The sequence below is a fragment of the Phallusia mammillata genome, chromosome 2 (genome assembly GCF_965637545.1).
Source record: "Phallusia mammillata chromosome 2, kaPhaMamm4.hap1.1, whole genome shotgun sequence".
NCBI classification, from domain to species: Eukaryota; Metazoa; Chordata; class Ascidiacea; order Phlebobranchia; family Ascidiidae; genus Phallusia; species Phallusia mammillata.
Window position 1 is genome coordinate 7,542,329 of NC_137253.1, and position 15,001 is coordinate 7,557,329.

A 15,001-nucleotide genomic window follows, 5' to 3' on the forward strand; every position below is an offset into this window, starting at 1 on the left:
AATTAATGATGTTTCGTATGGGCGTAAATGAAATTTAAGGCCTTAATTCCATGCAATAAAAAAGTTCGGTTTCGACCGAATTTTCAAAAAAGTTCGGGCCGAAACCGAAACATTGGAAAACAGCGGATTCGGCCGAAATGTTTCGGCCAACCGAAACTTCGGTGCATCACTAGTTAGAACCACGAAGGCTGTAAGGCTGTAAAACAGACAAAAGGTACGTGGGATTCGATCTTTTAAACTCTCGAGTACAAAGCGGTTGCGTAGTAACTATACGGTATTAGATTTTATTGAACATCAATTTTGTTAACATTTTTTCGAACATTATTTATGACTTTCAATAAAAACGTAGTTGTCGCGTATGTGGTGAATACCTTATGCTCGTAATGCCAACATCGATAGCTGAAATCTTTGCAGCAAAACTGACTAAAAACACTGTTTTCATCTCTCGCACTGGGTCTCTGGTGACTTACAATATACTTGCAGCAAAATTGATACACTAGGTAACTTACGCGTTTGACGGCATTTAAAGTTTCAAACTGGATTCTAACCGTTCTAAAATCAACAATTCTCGTGGGTGAAAAATGGAACACCATAGTCAGTCAGCTTCATTGTAATGAAAATGGCGTTTATGAGCATTTATTTTCACCAAGTTCGACATAACAGCAAATTAGAACGGGTACATTTGCCACCAAACACACATAGCGAGTACATGGAACATATTGGAATGAAACAAAACGAGACATGTAAGCAAAGGATGAGCTTGTTGAAATTATAATGAGATTAGAGTTGGTTTTGCTGAAATCCGGCTTTTCTGGGGGAATAAATTTCCTTTTCAGACAATTTTGTCGCCGCTGGGTGGCGCACAGTGACGATGAGAGGTAACAATGAGACGAGCGATGTGAAGAACAAATATATACGTGGAAAAATGTATGATATAACATGAAAATGTGATAGGTAATGAAGTAGCACAGTTGTAATGAAAGGGGCGAAATCTCATGTCAAACTGATATTAGGGATGTGTCGAACCCAACACTAGCTTTTAGATACTCGGTAGTAGGCCAAGCACTTGCCGTTGTCAAAATTGGTTGAATGTAGTAGGAGCAAATATGAAAAAAAATTGAAGGTCAAAATGGGTAATAGCCTTTTTAGTTTTAAAGCTAAAATTGGCCTACATTTTTCAGTTCTACACGATCCCTTTGTACGTGGTAATAAAGTGACCAGCCTCAATTTTTACTTCACTTTTTTGCTTTTAGTGTGCAGTTTTTTCCGCGAATTGACTTTTTTACCACTTGACATTCTTTCTAAAGATGTTGTTTTACTGATTTGATAAGTGTTGGACAGGTTCCAAAAAATCTGCAATAAGCTAAAATATCGGCTTGTAGGAATAAATGAAAGCATGTAAACAAACCAATTTTATGTAAACAACAATTTCATCGACAGCTGGAACCACAAGCTCATTGCAAATAAGCGAAGGAATGCCCAAGCTTTACATCAAAAGACAAATATTCGACATAACTTAACATTAAAAGGATTGTATATGGGATTTAGAATTGGCTCTTAAAATTTTGCATAAACGCAGATTTCACAATGCTGTTGTTTTTAGACGAAGAAGAAATAAAAATGCTATGCATGTTTTATACATTGAAACTTTATATGGGAGTTCAATACTGCTGCTGTGTGTATCATATATCATACAGGAGTTAGTCTGCGTGTTGCATGTTCATGTATATGTACCCAATGATAATGCACCAATGCGTTGGTTTGTACAGCGCGAACTGTCAATATCCAGTATATAACCAAGTGGAAATATAGTTAAAATAAACTAGAAGGGTGGCTCAGCACATATTGCCATTGCACATACACTACGTACACTTTATTAAATAGGTCCCATATCAGCCACTGTCTTTTATAGCCTTAGTTGTTTCTGCAAGCAGAAACTCATGGGTCCCCCACACATGCAAAGTTGTAAATAATGCATTTTGCAAAAAAAAACTATGAAAAATTTTGGTGCTATCTGTTTAAACAAGGCGATATAAAGTCTGCAGACATAATCATGCTATATGAGGTACAGCTATTCAAGTCACATTCAATTCGGCAATTGTTTGCAAAATTTAACCATTGCAGGGGTTAATGGGGTAAATGGTGGGACTGCAGAGCAAAACTCAACAATCAACATCTCAAAATAGAATATAATAAACAATTTCTAAATTTCATGACATTGTTTAAAAAGTTAACCCTTTTTAAGGGGCTAATGGGGTAATTGATCGGACTACAGGGTAAAACGTCAAATTTGACACCTAAGAATGCAACATGGTCAATGTTTAAAAATCACACCCACTTAGGGGTTACTGGGGTGAAGGTGGGACTCACAGGGTAAAAAAGATCAATGGATGATGTATTTTATAAACCATCTATATTTCATTAAATTTAGACATTGTTTATAAAATTCACTCATTATAGGGGGCCAGTGGCATTAATCTTGGGGATGCAGTGTGAAAAACTGCAATTAACACCTAATTATGGCAAACTGTCAAAATTTCATCGAATTCGGACATTGTTTAAGAAATTCACCAATATTAGCGGGCCAGTAGGGTAAATATTGGGGCTGCAGGATGAAACACAACAATCGACACCTAATTATGGCAAACTGAACAAACTGTCAATACTTTTTGCAATTCAGACTTTGTTTAAAAAATTAAACGTTTTTAGGGGGCCAGTTGGGTAAATATTGGGGCTGCAGGGTGAAACACAACAGTAGACACCTAATTACGGCAAAATGAACAAACTGTCCAAATTTCATCCAATTCGGACATTGTTTAAAAATCACCCGTTTTGGGCTGCTGGTGGGGCAAATATTGGGGCTGCAGGGTGAAACACAACAATCGACACCTAATTATGGCACAAAGAACAAACTGTCCGAGTTTCATCCAATTCGGACATTGTTTAAAATTTTACCCATTTTAGGGGGCTGGTGGGGTAAATATTGGGGCTGCAGGGTGAAACACAACAATCGACACCTAATTATGGCACAAAGAACAAACTGTCCAAATTTCATCCAATTCGGACATTGTTTAAAATTTTACCCATTTTAGGGGGCTGGTGGGGTAAATATTGGGGGTGCAGGGTAAAACACAACAATCGATACCTAATTATGGCACAAAGAACAAACTGTCCAAATTTTATCCAATTCGGACATTGTTTAAAATTTTACCCATTTTAGGGGGCTGGTGGGGTAAATACTGGGGTGATTAAGTCAAACAAACCAAAAGGCACATCTACATAACCATATCTTCAATCTGTGAAAGTTTCATCCAAATCCAACAAAGATTTGTTGCCAAAAGTGCATGGACAAACTTCACGGCGGAAAAAAGAAAAAAAAAAGAAAAAAAAAAGAAAAAAAAAAAAAAAAAAAAAACATAGTGAAATCAAGATGCGTCCCCTTCAGGGAAGGGGACCCATAATAACGTAGACAAGCCGTTGAATGGTTGCAGCCAGTTTACAAATAAATAAACACCATTGAGATATTGCTAATGGCTCCTCATTAATCCAATTAAACAACTTTTTAATCAATCGTAGCCTGAAGTCCAAAACGAAATGTGTGGATTAATTTTATTCGGATTTTGCAATAGAGTCGTAACATAATCCGTTGGTTCTTTCCATTTAGCAGCACAGCGGGCATTTCTTTTTTGCCCATATAGCACCATGTCAAATTCCTCATGAGACGGTGAAATTTGCTACATGAGGTTAGCATGCGTTGCCACGGTTACCTACTAACTCACGTGACAACCTTCGTCACGACTGGCCACGCTTGAGTGATCGCCGCCTGCTCCGAGCAGTTTTACCTTCTGCTCTGGCCGCCGCCACAAGGGATGTTACTGTGATCTGACTTGGCATTTCGGCGGGCTTGCAAACTCCCAAATCCCGCCGTAGCACCAAGCCGGACTCAAAGGGACGCGGGGCGGTGGCGATAGTTACCTCCTCTGGTTCAGGCCTGGAGTATTCGTAGCAAATCAAACGCCCGGTGTCTGGCGAAATCTTGGCGGTGATTACTGGCAGCTCAGTTCGGTGCTTACACGTCACGGGGTCACCAGAGGTCATGCTAATACGGACGGGGTCGCTGACCTTGGGATTCGCTCTGGGGTTACTTGCGGTCAAAGTTGGGTCTTTGGGGTCGTACCTCCAAAAAGCAAGATCGGTTTTGCTGGAACTTGGTTCGTCGTTGGAATAGTTGAAGCCACTTGCGTGGTTGTAGGAAGGGTCGTCTTCAAACCCCGGGAGAAAGTAGGAAGTGTCGACGGGAGAAAGGTCGTCCTCGTCCGGCGTAAGTTCAGCGTCGGAGTTGGCCGGACAACCCGGGATCTGACCAGGGTTTTTTATTCCGTCCTCATTGTTTTCATGGCGGCTGGTAAAAAAGCACAGACTGTTATAAGGTTGCTTCAAGTCGTAGGCACTTGTATACAGCCGAGTTGTAAGTCGGGCCGAGTTCGGGCTTCTAATAAAAAATAAAAAACAGGCCTGATTCGGGCTTGACACTATGTCAGTAATTTTTTGAATGAATTTAACTAGGTAAGTAGCTAGTTGTTGGACCTGCTCAAACAGACCTAAAACGCCTTGTTCAAGACCAATTGTCTATAACTATCTATTGTGTTTGTTGTCTTGGCCTTTCCTGGTGCTTAAATGTAGCCTATAGGCCTGTCAAACAAACTTTCGGACATAAAGGGCTTCATAAAAACGATTTTGATTCGGGCCGGGTTTCGGGCTTGTGCTTTTGGGTTCGGGACGGATTCAGGCTCCAATTTCAGGCTCGTTTAGTTTACAGTTTGAATTCAAAGCCGAGAATAAAAACACAAAGACAAAAATGGAAAACAGACGGGTTCAAAAAATCCAAGTTCACGGGTTAAATGTTGGGGGAGAAATGATCAAGAACTAACACTTGAGGGTTCCAAATTTCAGTACAATACACAAAAATCGTACAACAAAAAAGAACCCACGTCTTGCTATGTAGCTTGCTGGCCGGTTGATTCGGTACAACGCCTTTAATAGGCCTGGTGTACTATGTTCGTATCAAAAAATTACCTTTTATTCACACCAATAGAAACAAGACTTACCATATCCCATCATCGTCAATATCAAACACAGGCAATCCTCTGGTTTTGTTCCTCGCTTTTAAGTGTAAAAGAACTTCGCAAAACTTGCTTCCCATTTGTTCCAGGTCCTTGGTTGAAAGCTGTTTTCCCCTTAGCATACCTTGGTCGCACCCACAGTAAGTACTTTCCATTGTATAACTGCGCGCCACGCCCATTTCACGCCACACAACAACACGTGCTGTGGACGCTTTGGCCTTTTCCACCACAAAATTGCAGTTCTTCATTGAGAAAGTTGGAGCAAAATGGTTGAGGAGACGGGGTAAGGCCTGAGAGATATTTGTAACAAAATATAGGAACAAAATTACACAAAAGATTTAAGTAGAAATAATAAACATTTAAATTTCAACTAAGAAAAAAATCAATTAACAATAATAGAAAAAAATATAATGGCAAGAATATAACCAGTTTGTACAATTGGACACCCATTTATTACGTTGATATTTGGACCATCTATCCGCAAACCCTAGAATTCGGTTATATTAGCGTTTAAAAGTTAGTTTAAAGAATATTACAGGTAATGAAAGTTTATCTTAAAATTTTCTTGTAAATTGTTTATTTTAATAGCTGTACAAAATAAAATTTTTGCAGCATATTTTTAGGTAACACACTTAGTTGTGACAAAACTGCGTAAGTATTATGACTTTGTGTAAAGACAAACGTTGCTAATACAAGCCGTATTCTTTGGCCTATTGTTCAGCATTTAAAATCAATAAAGTTAAGAATTCACCTTGCAGCCAGAGTCATCGGGACCATCCAAAACAGTTGAAGCTTCACCTGATGCTATTGAATCCTTATGCGAGCAACCGTACAAAAATACGTTCATCTTACGAGAGTGACCGTGGTAATCACAATAAACCAGTGGCGCTGTAAAAACGGAAATATTCTATTCTATAGATAAATATATTTATTATATACTGTAACTCAAATGCATATTTAATACAGTGCTTTATCGGGAATAGTTTGCAGCTGTTTATTAAATTCCAGACTACACCTTCACCTTGACTTCTTAAAGTCGGCCGTTATAAGTTGGGAAAGACAGATAAACAATAAATATGTCAGTCTGCTTACATTTATGTATTGAGTACAGATACTGAAGGAGGCCTTTGGTGTGAAAGATTGTAGGAAAGAGTTGGGGATGTGGGTCGTTCCACGTCCGGTTCAAGTCATCACCACTCAAAGAACACCGATGACTGGGAAAAAATAGAAGAGGTTGATTAGTATTTCAAAGCATTAAACGACACAGTGATGCCAAGTCTCAATTGTTAATCTTAGCTTAAGAGTGATTATACTGAGCAATATCAGATCCCCCAACAATCAGCAAAGTCATTTACCATCACCGTTTAAATGGCATCTTTGCTTCCCACAAAACACAGAATAAAACATATTAAAACGTGACTGTTTACTTAAAATAACTTATTTTCAGTTGTTAATCGTTGGTGGTTAGCTATATGCACAAAAGAGCTGTGACGTAGCAATAGATTGATGGCAACGTCAGAGTTCACCTAAGGTCATGACAAAAGCGTATTTAGAGTTTTACTATTAAGTATGGCACCAAAAAACTTATTAAAGACTCCAGTGTCATGGAACGTTCACCAATGTTGCGACACCATGAACATTAAAACGGACGAACTAATTAAAACGCTGCAACATGTAGGAAGGTTGGGCAACCTTTGTCACTGTAGATCACAGGCCGCACCTTTATATACCACAAGGTGACTTTACTTCGTTGCATACCAAAATGCCTTACTACTAAGTAAAATTCGCATTTGATTCTAGCAGCATATTGTCAGGTCGCAGAAAAATACCACCGGACGCACCAATCTGTTCAAAAAAGTACAACAATTGGGCTCGTTTGCCAGTACATTTGAATCCCAAGTGTCTGTGCTCTGACGTCATGCATTTATGACGCAGCAAGAGATTAATTGCAACTTAGATAAAAGTTTTATACGTAAGTATGGCAGTGTCAAAAAATTTGTATACATTATTTATGGTCTTATAAACAAGCAAATGTCTTACTGTCCGTTAATGACTCCATCGGGGTTCAGCATAGGGACGATCTTGAATATATACGACCTCCTCAGTTCATCTGCAACCGCCGCTAGCGTGCTCCCTGCACCCTCATCTAATCCTGCATCCTCTCCTGGAGGAGGAGTAAGCAGAAGTTTGAGAGTTCCTCGCATTGTCCATGAGGCGTTTGACTCTCCAGGATGAACGCGAGCGGTTAGGAAAATGTAAGGACGAGATCCTGGAAAATAAAAAATATGATTTTTGAAATGAACAGCGTCAATTTCTTGATAATGGAGCAAACATACTGGTATTTATTTACCTAAAAATAAAAACTTTTTTTTTCAAAATGTGACGTCCCACTAATGTGGCAAAATTATTTCCCCGTAACACGCGTTCTTTGTGTTAACTTTGTATTCCAATAAAATTTATTTATTATGTATTTATTACAGATGACTGATTTCAATGTTAAGTGATTTTGTATATGTGGCAACTTGGTTGACCTCTCACTCAGTATGTTTAGTTCAGTAGTTGTTAGTTCGACTTATGTGACTTGCCTATTTGAAATACCTTGCATATGTTTCATATTTATGTTAAATGACAACTTGATTATTTGTTTCTATGTGAAAAGTAAAAAAAAAAAAATTAAAAATCGACAAATGTAGATTAGACAGTAATACAACCTTAGTTAATCAAATTGGCCTTTACACATTCGTAAAAAAACACAAGTTGGCCTAAAGATATTAGTAAATTTTCAGTGGTTTACTTTTTTTGTCCAACCGAACCAATACAGTTTCATTTTGTATTTAAACCACTTCGACCCACTTAAATATCCCAGCTTAAGTTCCAGCTATAAAATCACTCACTCAGTTCTTCAACTGCTTGCCGGTGTGTGGTGAACTCTCCTGACCTCGGCTGTGACGTAATAGTGAGAAGTGGAAGGGGGTTCCCCGAGAGTGTGTGACAGAAATTCTGCCGCCGGACGAACATCGTGCTCTCATCCACTCGCTGCAGCAAATTGCGTAAATCCATCTGGATGACAGGTAGGTCGGTTTACGAATAGCGCGTTAGTTTAAGAAAACAGCTCAATTCGTATTGATGACGTTTCGCTGGACGAATGACGTCACAATTTCTATGACATGATGATCAGGTTGTTTTGAAACATAATGTTTTTTTTCATGAGTTGTTTACCAAACATATAAAAAACTTTTTTAATGACGCCATCAATATGTGACGTAACAACATCGCCACATGATCCTATTCCTGTCTATGTTTCGTGGGTGAAAAAAATGCTTTCCTAATTTTATTTTGAAAGGTTTCCTACCTGCAGACTTGTGTACGTATAAGGGTAGTGATAGGCAAAGTAGCAAACGTCATTCTCGTATTGGAAGGTCACGGTGAAGGTCAGAGTGAAATACGTTCGGTTTCGAGTACCACCGGCCGAGACTGAGTGTCGGAGAAAGTGGTTGCGGTAATAACACGTCTCTTTTCCCGCGCGACGCCAGCACGGACGCCCGTTGTTGGCTTCGATCATCGAGTACATGACAGGTTGCATGCCTGAGAACAACAAGTATAGGAGTTTTCGAGTGTGCCAAAACTATTAAAAGGTTTGATACTGAAGGCAAGGCACAGGCTAGGAAAATCTAACCCGAGGTGGGATTCGAACCCACGACCGGAACCCGCGCTCTACTAATTGAGAAACTAATTGAGAAGGGGCCAGCGCTCTAGTAATTGAGAAACATAGGCTCGAAAGTTGAATTAAGCAACGTTGTCTGTTTAGGGTGCTACATATGTCATATCTCAAAATCACTTTGGTTAAAGTTTGTAATTGTAAAACTGTTTTAAACCTAGCTGCTAAATAAATGTTTCCAATTAATAAAATGGCTCAAAAAGGGTTAAATCTGGCCAAATATACAGATTAAAGTCAAAACAATTGTTACAAGTCCCTTAAATGCCAAATTGCTATTTTTTGAGTTGATTCGTTGGGGGAACAATCGAGCTAAAGCGATATAAACTTACAAAGATACCAACGGCGTCAAGACTTCAACCACCAACCACAGGGCTTACTGGACCAATGAAGCAGTATTAAAAACCACTTAAGGTAAGGCAGGTCGAAAACCAACCTTCGTTGAACACACTGCCTTTCTTCTCGCAGTTGACGATGTTGAATCTGTACGCTTGGTTTGGCAACATCCGGGACACTTGGAAGTAAAACCACTGGTGGTGATTGGTGCAGTTGCAATCCGAGTTTAGTACGAGGTCGTATTCGAATTCACGAACCTTGAAATGAAAAACTTTTCATGAAGGGTACAAACAAATGCATGTTTCATGAAGTTGTAACAGTTTTAAATTCAAGGAGTAGAAATTCATTTTTCTGTAAAAGTCGGTACCGGGCCTACAAGATCTCGGTACCTTGTTAACTATAGCTTTATATGGAGTTAAGTTTATTTTGCTTGGTGAAAGAAACCATAGCGACACTATAGGCATAAAAAAGTCGGAAATAGATACACAACGTTAAAATGTTATGAAATGCAAAACAGGGAATGACACTTTTTCTGGATAATGGCTGAACGCGCTGTAACTGCATCGATACTTATCTGACTGGGGCTCACGAGAAAACAAGTTTGGCGCATTGTGAGTAAACTCGCCTGGGGTGGGACCAGCCGATAATACCATGTGTGCAGTGACAAACGATTAACGTTAATGTCAGTGCTCTTATGGTTACGGGTTCTTATGGTAAAGCTTTCCCTTATCATGGTTTAAATATTTCAACACTACAAAGCACGACACGGCTTTTCGGCATAAAACAAATTGAGGGTTTAAAATGCATGTTATGATAGTCCAGCAGTACACGCTTGCAAACGGAAAACGCTACAATCAAATTTAAAAAGCAGCACTTACCCTGACAGCAGTACGCAAATTCCCGCTTTCAAATTTGGAATCGAACTTCAGCGAGGGAGAAGAATTTTCCTCCGCCGTCTCCCACTCCTCTTTCACCTCCTGCTCTTCCGGAGCATCCCCATTAGTGAGATGCGGCAATTTCTCAACGCCTTCAGCACTTCGACCAATGGCAGCTGGCCACGTATCATCAGAAACTGTTGTAGACGTTGATTCAACTTCAAGGGCATCTTTGTGTTTTGGTACTGGTTCCAGTCCAGTGGGTATGGTTACGTGCGTTTCAGGATAGCCGTCGGAGGGCGCACGCACGTCGCATTTGTAGATACGACCGTTGGTAAACTCAGTATTTAGGGTAGAGTGTTGTTGGTGATTTTGGTGCTGTTGCGGTTCCGGGTAAACAGCCCGATTTATGAGCTGCTCTGGATTGAGGAAACGAGCCACGTCTTCCAGAACTTTGCTTTTGATTAGTCTGTTCAAATGACAAAAAAATGTGTTGAATTTTGCACGCAGTTAGTTATGGAATTATTGAATTGGTAAAATATAGTAATTAAAATTGATTTTCTTCTGCTTTTTAAGCCTCGTCGAACTTAATTTTTGCATTGTTTTTAACGCCTCGGTGAGTTTAAGATTTTATAATCTTGAAACAAATAAAATAAATGTACTCAAGTTGATGAGCCTAAGAGTACAGATGTATAATGTCCAGCAAAAAGCAACACATACAACTGCATGCACAGTTAGTTCAAAATTTGGATTAAATTCATTACTCTGACTCCGGCTTAAACCAAAAACAGTAGCCTACTTTCATGTTTGACAATTTATTGCAGTTTTTTTTAAACAAAATCGACTCCAACCACAGAATATTTACCATTTCGAGTTTTGACTCAATAAAGGTCAAATAATTCGTTCATGTCCAATTACAGTAATTGCAGTATTTTCTGGGTTAAACTGTCGTTTTTACCTCTGCACATTTCTCTTGTTGGCTTGGGGTTCGGGTTTCGATGGAGGGAGATTCCCCCACTGATCGGCAAGAGATAATCGGTTTCTATCTTCTTTTACTGAAACCGTTTCAGTAGCAAGTTGGCAAATGTTGCGAATCAGTTCAGCGTGTTCAGCGTTGAGACCTGGAAAATGTTGTTGTTTTTGCGTTTACGAAATTCATTTGGTTTGATCAGCAGAAAAAATTAAAGTGCAGTACTGTTTTGTTGTGTTAGAAAAAAAAATCATTTTTATTCAATTTTAAATAACATGGAATTTTAACAATGCAAGTCTTAAGGGACTTGAGTATCAACTTAAGTAACGCCCAAAGTGGGTAAAGTCTAAACTCAGGTCAGGTCTAAAGTGGTTAAATCTTAACTGAAGTCATAAGTGATTTTGAATTTCACTCAAGTCAATCTTATATTCTTACTTAAGTCAAGTTTGAATATAATCAGTGGTGGGATTCAATCTTTTTGTCAGCCGGTTCTATTACAAAAGTCATATTTTTCAGCCCGTTCCATTACAAACAGATCATTGACAGTAACCAGTAATGCTAACCGGTTCGCTGATTGCATTAAATTTCGTGAGACGGTTCTATAGCACCGATGCGAACCGGCTGAATCCCACCACTGCCTATAACCCCAGTTAACAAATTCAATGGTAATAATTTCAGAGTTAAGAGTCGTCTCAAGTCAAAACAGGTCACATTATGTCATCTGAAACGCGAAAAAAGGGGCAATATCATATTAACCGTCTTGGAATCGTTCGAGTTCGTAATCGTCACGTTGAAATCCGTTGGAAATATGAGGCAAGTTCACTTGTTTCTGCACATCTAAAAACAAAAATAAGTGCAAACTTTTATGAATCACAACACAAGCTCACATGAATTTTTTTAAAACACTTCACAAAAAACTATAGGACGGGCTGCGCTTTTCAGGTACGGGTTTAAAGTAAAACAATGTGCTAGAATCGTGCCTGTCTTCACAATCGGGTTTATTTGTGCTGCAATTTTAACACATATCAGACCTAATTGAGAAGTTGTTTTAAAAAGTTTTAGGGATTTGGGCTTGTACTTTCAGGTTAGAGCCTCATGAGCAGAGTTTTTTTTAAGGCAAAAGTTTTTTTTTTTTCTTTTTAAGGCAAATTTCTCCAGCGGTTTCTCAAAATTTGGACTTGCAACTACAGTAGAACTACTACAACTACAACTACAGTACTTGCGGTCTCTTAAAACTACTTAGCGGTCACCCAAACCAAACCTTTAAAAAAACCTGGCTCATGAGTACTTATACCCACTCATACATCTGCATTAACCTTTTTAATCAATTAAAACAACAGCAGGCCCGTTTAGTTTGTGTTAGCAAATCCCTCATAAATTCTTCACGTCTGCGTGCACCGATGTAAAATTTGATCAAATCTTAGGTTGGGAACCATTGACAACGATTCGTTAAAAATAGAAGTACTGCCCTCTGGTGGGATTCGAACCCATGACAGCAATTTGCAAGTTATCAACCATAAGAATTTGGCCATAAACGAACCTGTCTGATTCTTTTCCCAGGCCATCGTCGGTAGAGGGCGCGCTAATCTCTCATCTCCGCAACTCATGTTCACTTGCTGGTGTTGTTGTCCGTTTCTAAGCGACGTCGGTTGCTTAGCAACGTAACTTGCCGACGAAGAGTTTGTGTTTTGATGATAAGAACTTGTCTAAAACAAAAAGACACTAAAATAAAAAAAATATTTTGTTTACGACTAAAAAACTTTTCTTTTCTTCACTTTCCGCTTTTTCACAAAGATTCGGTTTCGGCCAAACAATTTGTTGCGATAAAACAAACTGAATATTTTACAAACACAAATTTAAAGCGTAAAACGTGTCATTTCTGTTTAATAAGAAATCCCACAATTTTTCAAACTACGCCACAACTAAACGTTTCATGTCAAATGCGTAGCGTACGACTTCGCGTGACGTCATAAACGATTCGGTTGATTCGGACAAATTTATTCTGCAAAACTTCACAGTATTCGGTTTGGGCCGAACCGAAACGAAGCCGATTCAGTACATCTCTAGTATTTACTGCATAAGCATTTTAGTGGATTAAATTAGGGAAAAAACACCTATTTTTTTTAGGCAAAACACCTACCTCTCGCTGGGCCATCTTCTGTCTATCAGCGACACCTAGGGTCTGAAGAGCGGTCGATACGTTGGTGACGTCACAAGGCAGCTCCCACGGGTTACAATTGTCGCTGTTGTTAAGCAAGGGTAGCAACGTGCCGAGTGCACTGAGGTTAGGATCACTGTAATGTCCGAACTGCCTCTGCTTCACAATGGTTGGTTTACCGACTTCACCGCTGGAGTGCGGACGGTGGGACGAATCCATGTCAATCCAATTTGCAGCATCTGGTGTCAACTGCAGAAGCAATATGTGAGATTGAGTTTCAACCGAGAGGGACGCAATTACAAATTGACCAAGGTTTGAAAATCATGACGTCATCAGGTGGTGACGTCACAAACAATCAAAAACACTAAAGACGGACTTAAAAAGTAGATTGATAAGAATTTTTTCAGTAGGTGCCCATGTATTATGTGGTTTAAATTCTTTTACAATTTTGTACAATATGAATAATAGCGATTGTAAAAAATGCTTGGAATGAAATGTATTTACTGTATGCAAGCTCTTTGGTCAAAATCATCAACAAATATTAACATTACTTTACAAAATTTGTGGTTCATATTACCACAAAGTTTTCAGAATGCCAACAAAAAGGTAAAAAAAAAATATATTTTATGGGAAAACTGGTTTGCGGTACACTTATAAATTCATTTAGCAGATAAAAACTTGATAAAACTTGGATTATAGCACTTTGTAACTTACTGGAAACTCTTGAAGTTCGGGAAAGTATTTCTCGTACATTTTCAAGTCCTCGTGCGTTCGCTGTTTGGGGAAAGCACCCGTTTCCTTGTCACTTGCTTGTGACAACTTCGAAATCTGTAGCGTAATGCAAATTGGACATGCTGCAACAAAACTACTGAAAACGTTTTCGCTTCTTATGTTCTTCGTAAAATTATAAGGGAACATTAGGGCGTCAACAATAATGCAATAAATCGGAAATGTGGCTTTTGAATACATTGTCAATTTTTGTGTGATATTCTTTGTTTCATGATTAATAACATACACACTTCGGCACACTTACAATTGGGTACTTATACGCAAGCGGAAACGAAAGGGTCCCCAAATAGGTGTATATACGAATTGGTATCAGGAATAATACAATGCGACCCTTTGCAGGTCTAAACGACAAACGAAAAAAAAAAAAAAACGTAATACACACTTTAAATTTAATCCCAACACCATAAAAGCTAAAATTGTATGCCGCTCGCAAGACAATGCATGGCCCAACAGTCGAAAACCAGCTAGAGTGCATTTCAACTAAGCATCTTCAGCTACGCCCGTTAAGGTAAAGTCTTACTGAGTAGGTAGAATCTCTTCTCTTGCATGGAGCAGTGTCCTCAGCATCTTCCTGCTCCTGTGGGGTGTGAGAAAGATTCCCTTCTTCCTCATCGTCATCAAACGCGTCATCATCCTCGCTTTCGTCATCTGACAGTGGACAAAAATTGGTAAAAATTTTCAAAGAAAAAACAAGATTGGCAGTGGCTTGCGTAACATCCATTAGTGTAAGTCAGCTGTTGCTACCAGGCATAATGCAAACGAGTATTGCTCTTCCGGCAAATTTTGAATAATCAACCGACGTTTCTTTGTGTTTTACAACATGCGATTATATTGATGAAGGCGTCTCTTATGGGACGTGTAAACGACGGTTGTTTACAAAACTTCTGGATAGCCAATACTCAGATACAAAAAACACATTTGTGTATCAGATACAATATGTTCAAATTTAAAAACTTTTGTCCAGCGTGGGCTCACCAATCTCAACTAACCTTGGAATTTTATATATTATACCTTAAATAAAAAAAACTTTCAACA

The 15,001-nt window shown here is 38.9% G+C and overlaps 1 protein-coding gene across 1 annotated transcript in view; it reads right to left on the reverse strand.

Annotated features, from left to right (window-relative positions):
* Positions 1–594: 594 nt before the first annotated feature.
* The window catches only part of LOC145213427 (cytosolic carboxypeptidase 1-like), a 28,265-nt gene continuing 13,858 nt past the window's right edge, over positions 595–15,001 (reverse strand). Inside the window, exons 11-25 of the mRNA XM_080081697.1 lie at positions 14,487–14,614; positions 13,892–14,005; positions 13,160–13,426; positions 12,560–12,725; positions 11,776–11,856; positions 11,008–11,170; positions 10,053–10,518; positions 9,275–9,431; positions 8,476–8,708; positions 8,018–8,183; positions 7,164–7,392; positions 6,216–6,337; positions 5,875–6,011; positions 5,109–5,413; positions 595–4,402 (exon numbers count right to left, since the gene is read on the reverse strand). Of these exons, the coding sequence (XP_079937823.1) occupies positions 3,793–4,402; positions 5,109–5,413; positions 5,875–6,011; positions 6,216–6,337; positions 7,164–7,392; positions 8,018–8,183; positions 8,476–8,708; positions 9,275–9,431; positions 10,053–10,518; positions 11,008–11,170; positions 11,776–11,856; positions 12,560–12,725; positions 13,160–13,426; positions 13,892–14,005; positions 14,487–14,614 (3,344 nt within the window). The 3' untranslated portion in view covers positions 595–3,792. The remainder of the gene's footprint in view (positions 4,403–5,108; positions 5,414–5,874; positions 6,012–6,215; positions 6,338–7,163; positions 7,393–8,017; positions 8,184–8,475; positions 8,709–9,274; positions 9,432–10,052; positions 10,519–11,007; positions 11,171–11,775; positions 11,857–12,559; positions 12,726–13,159; positions 13,427–13,891; positions 14,006–14,486; positions 14,615–15,001) is intronic.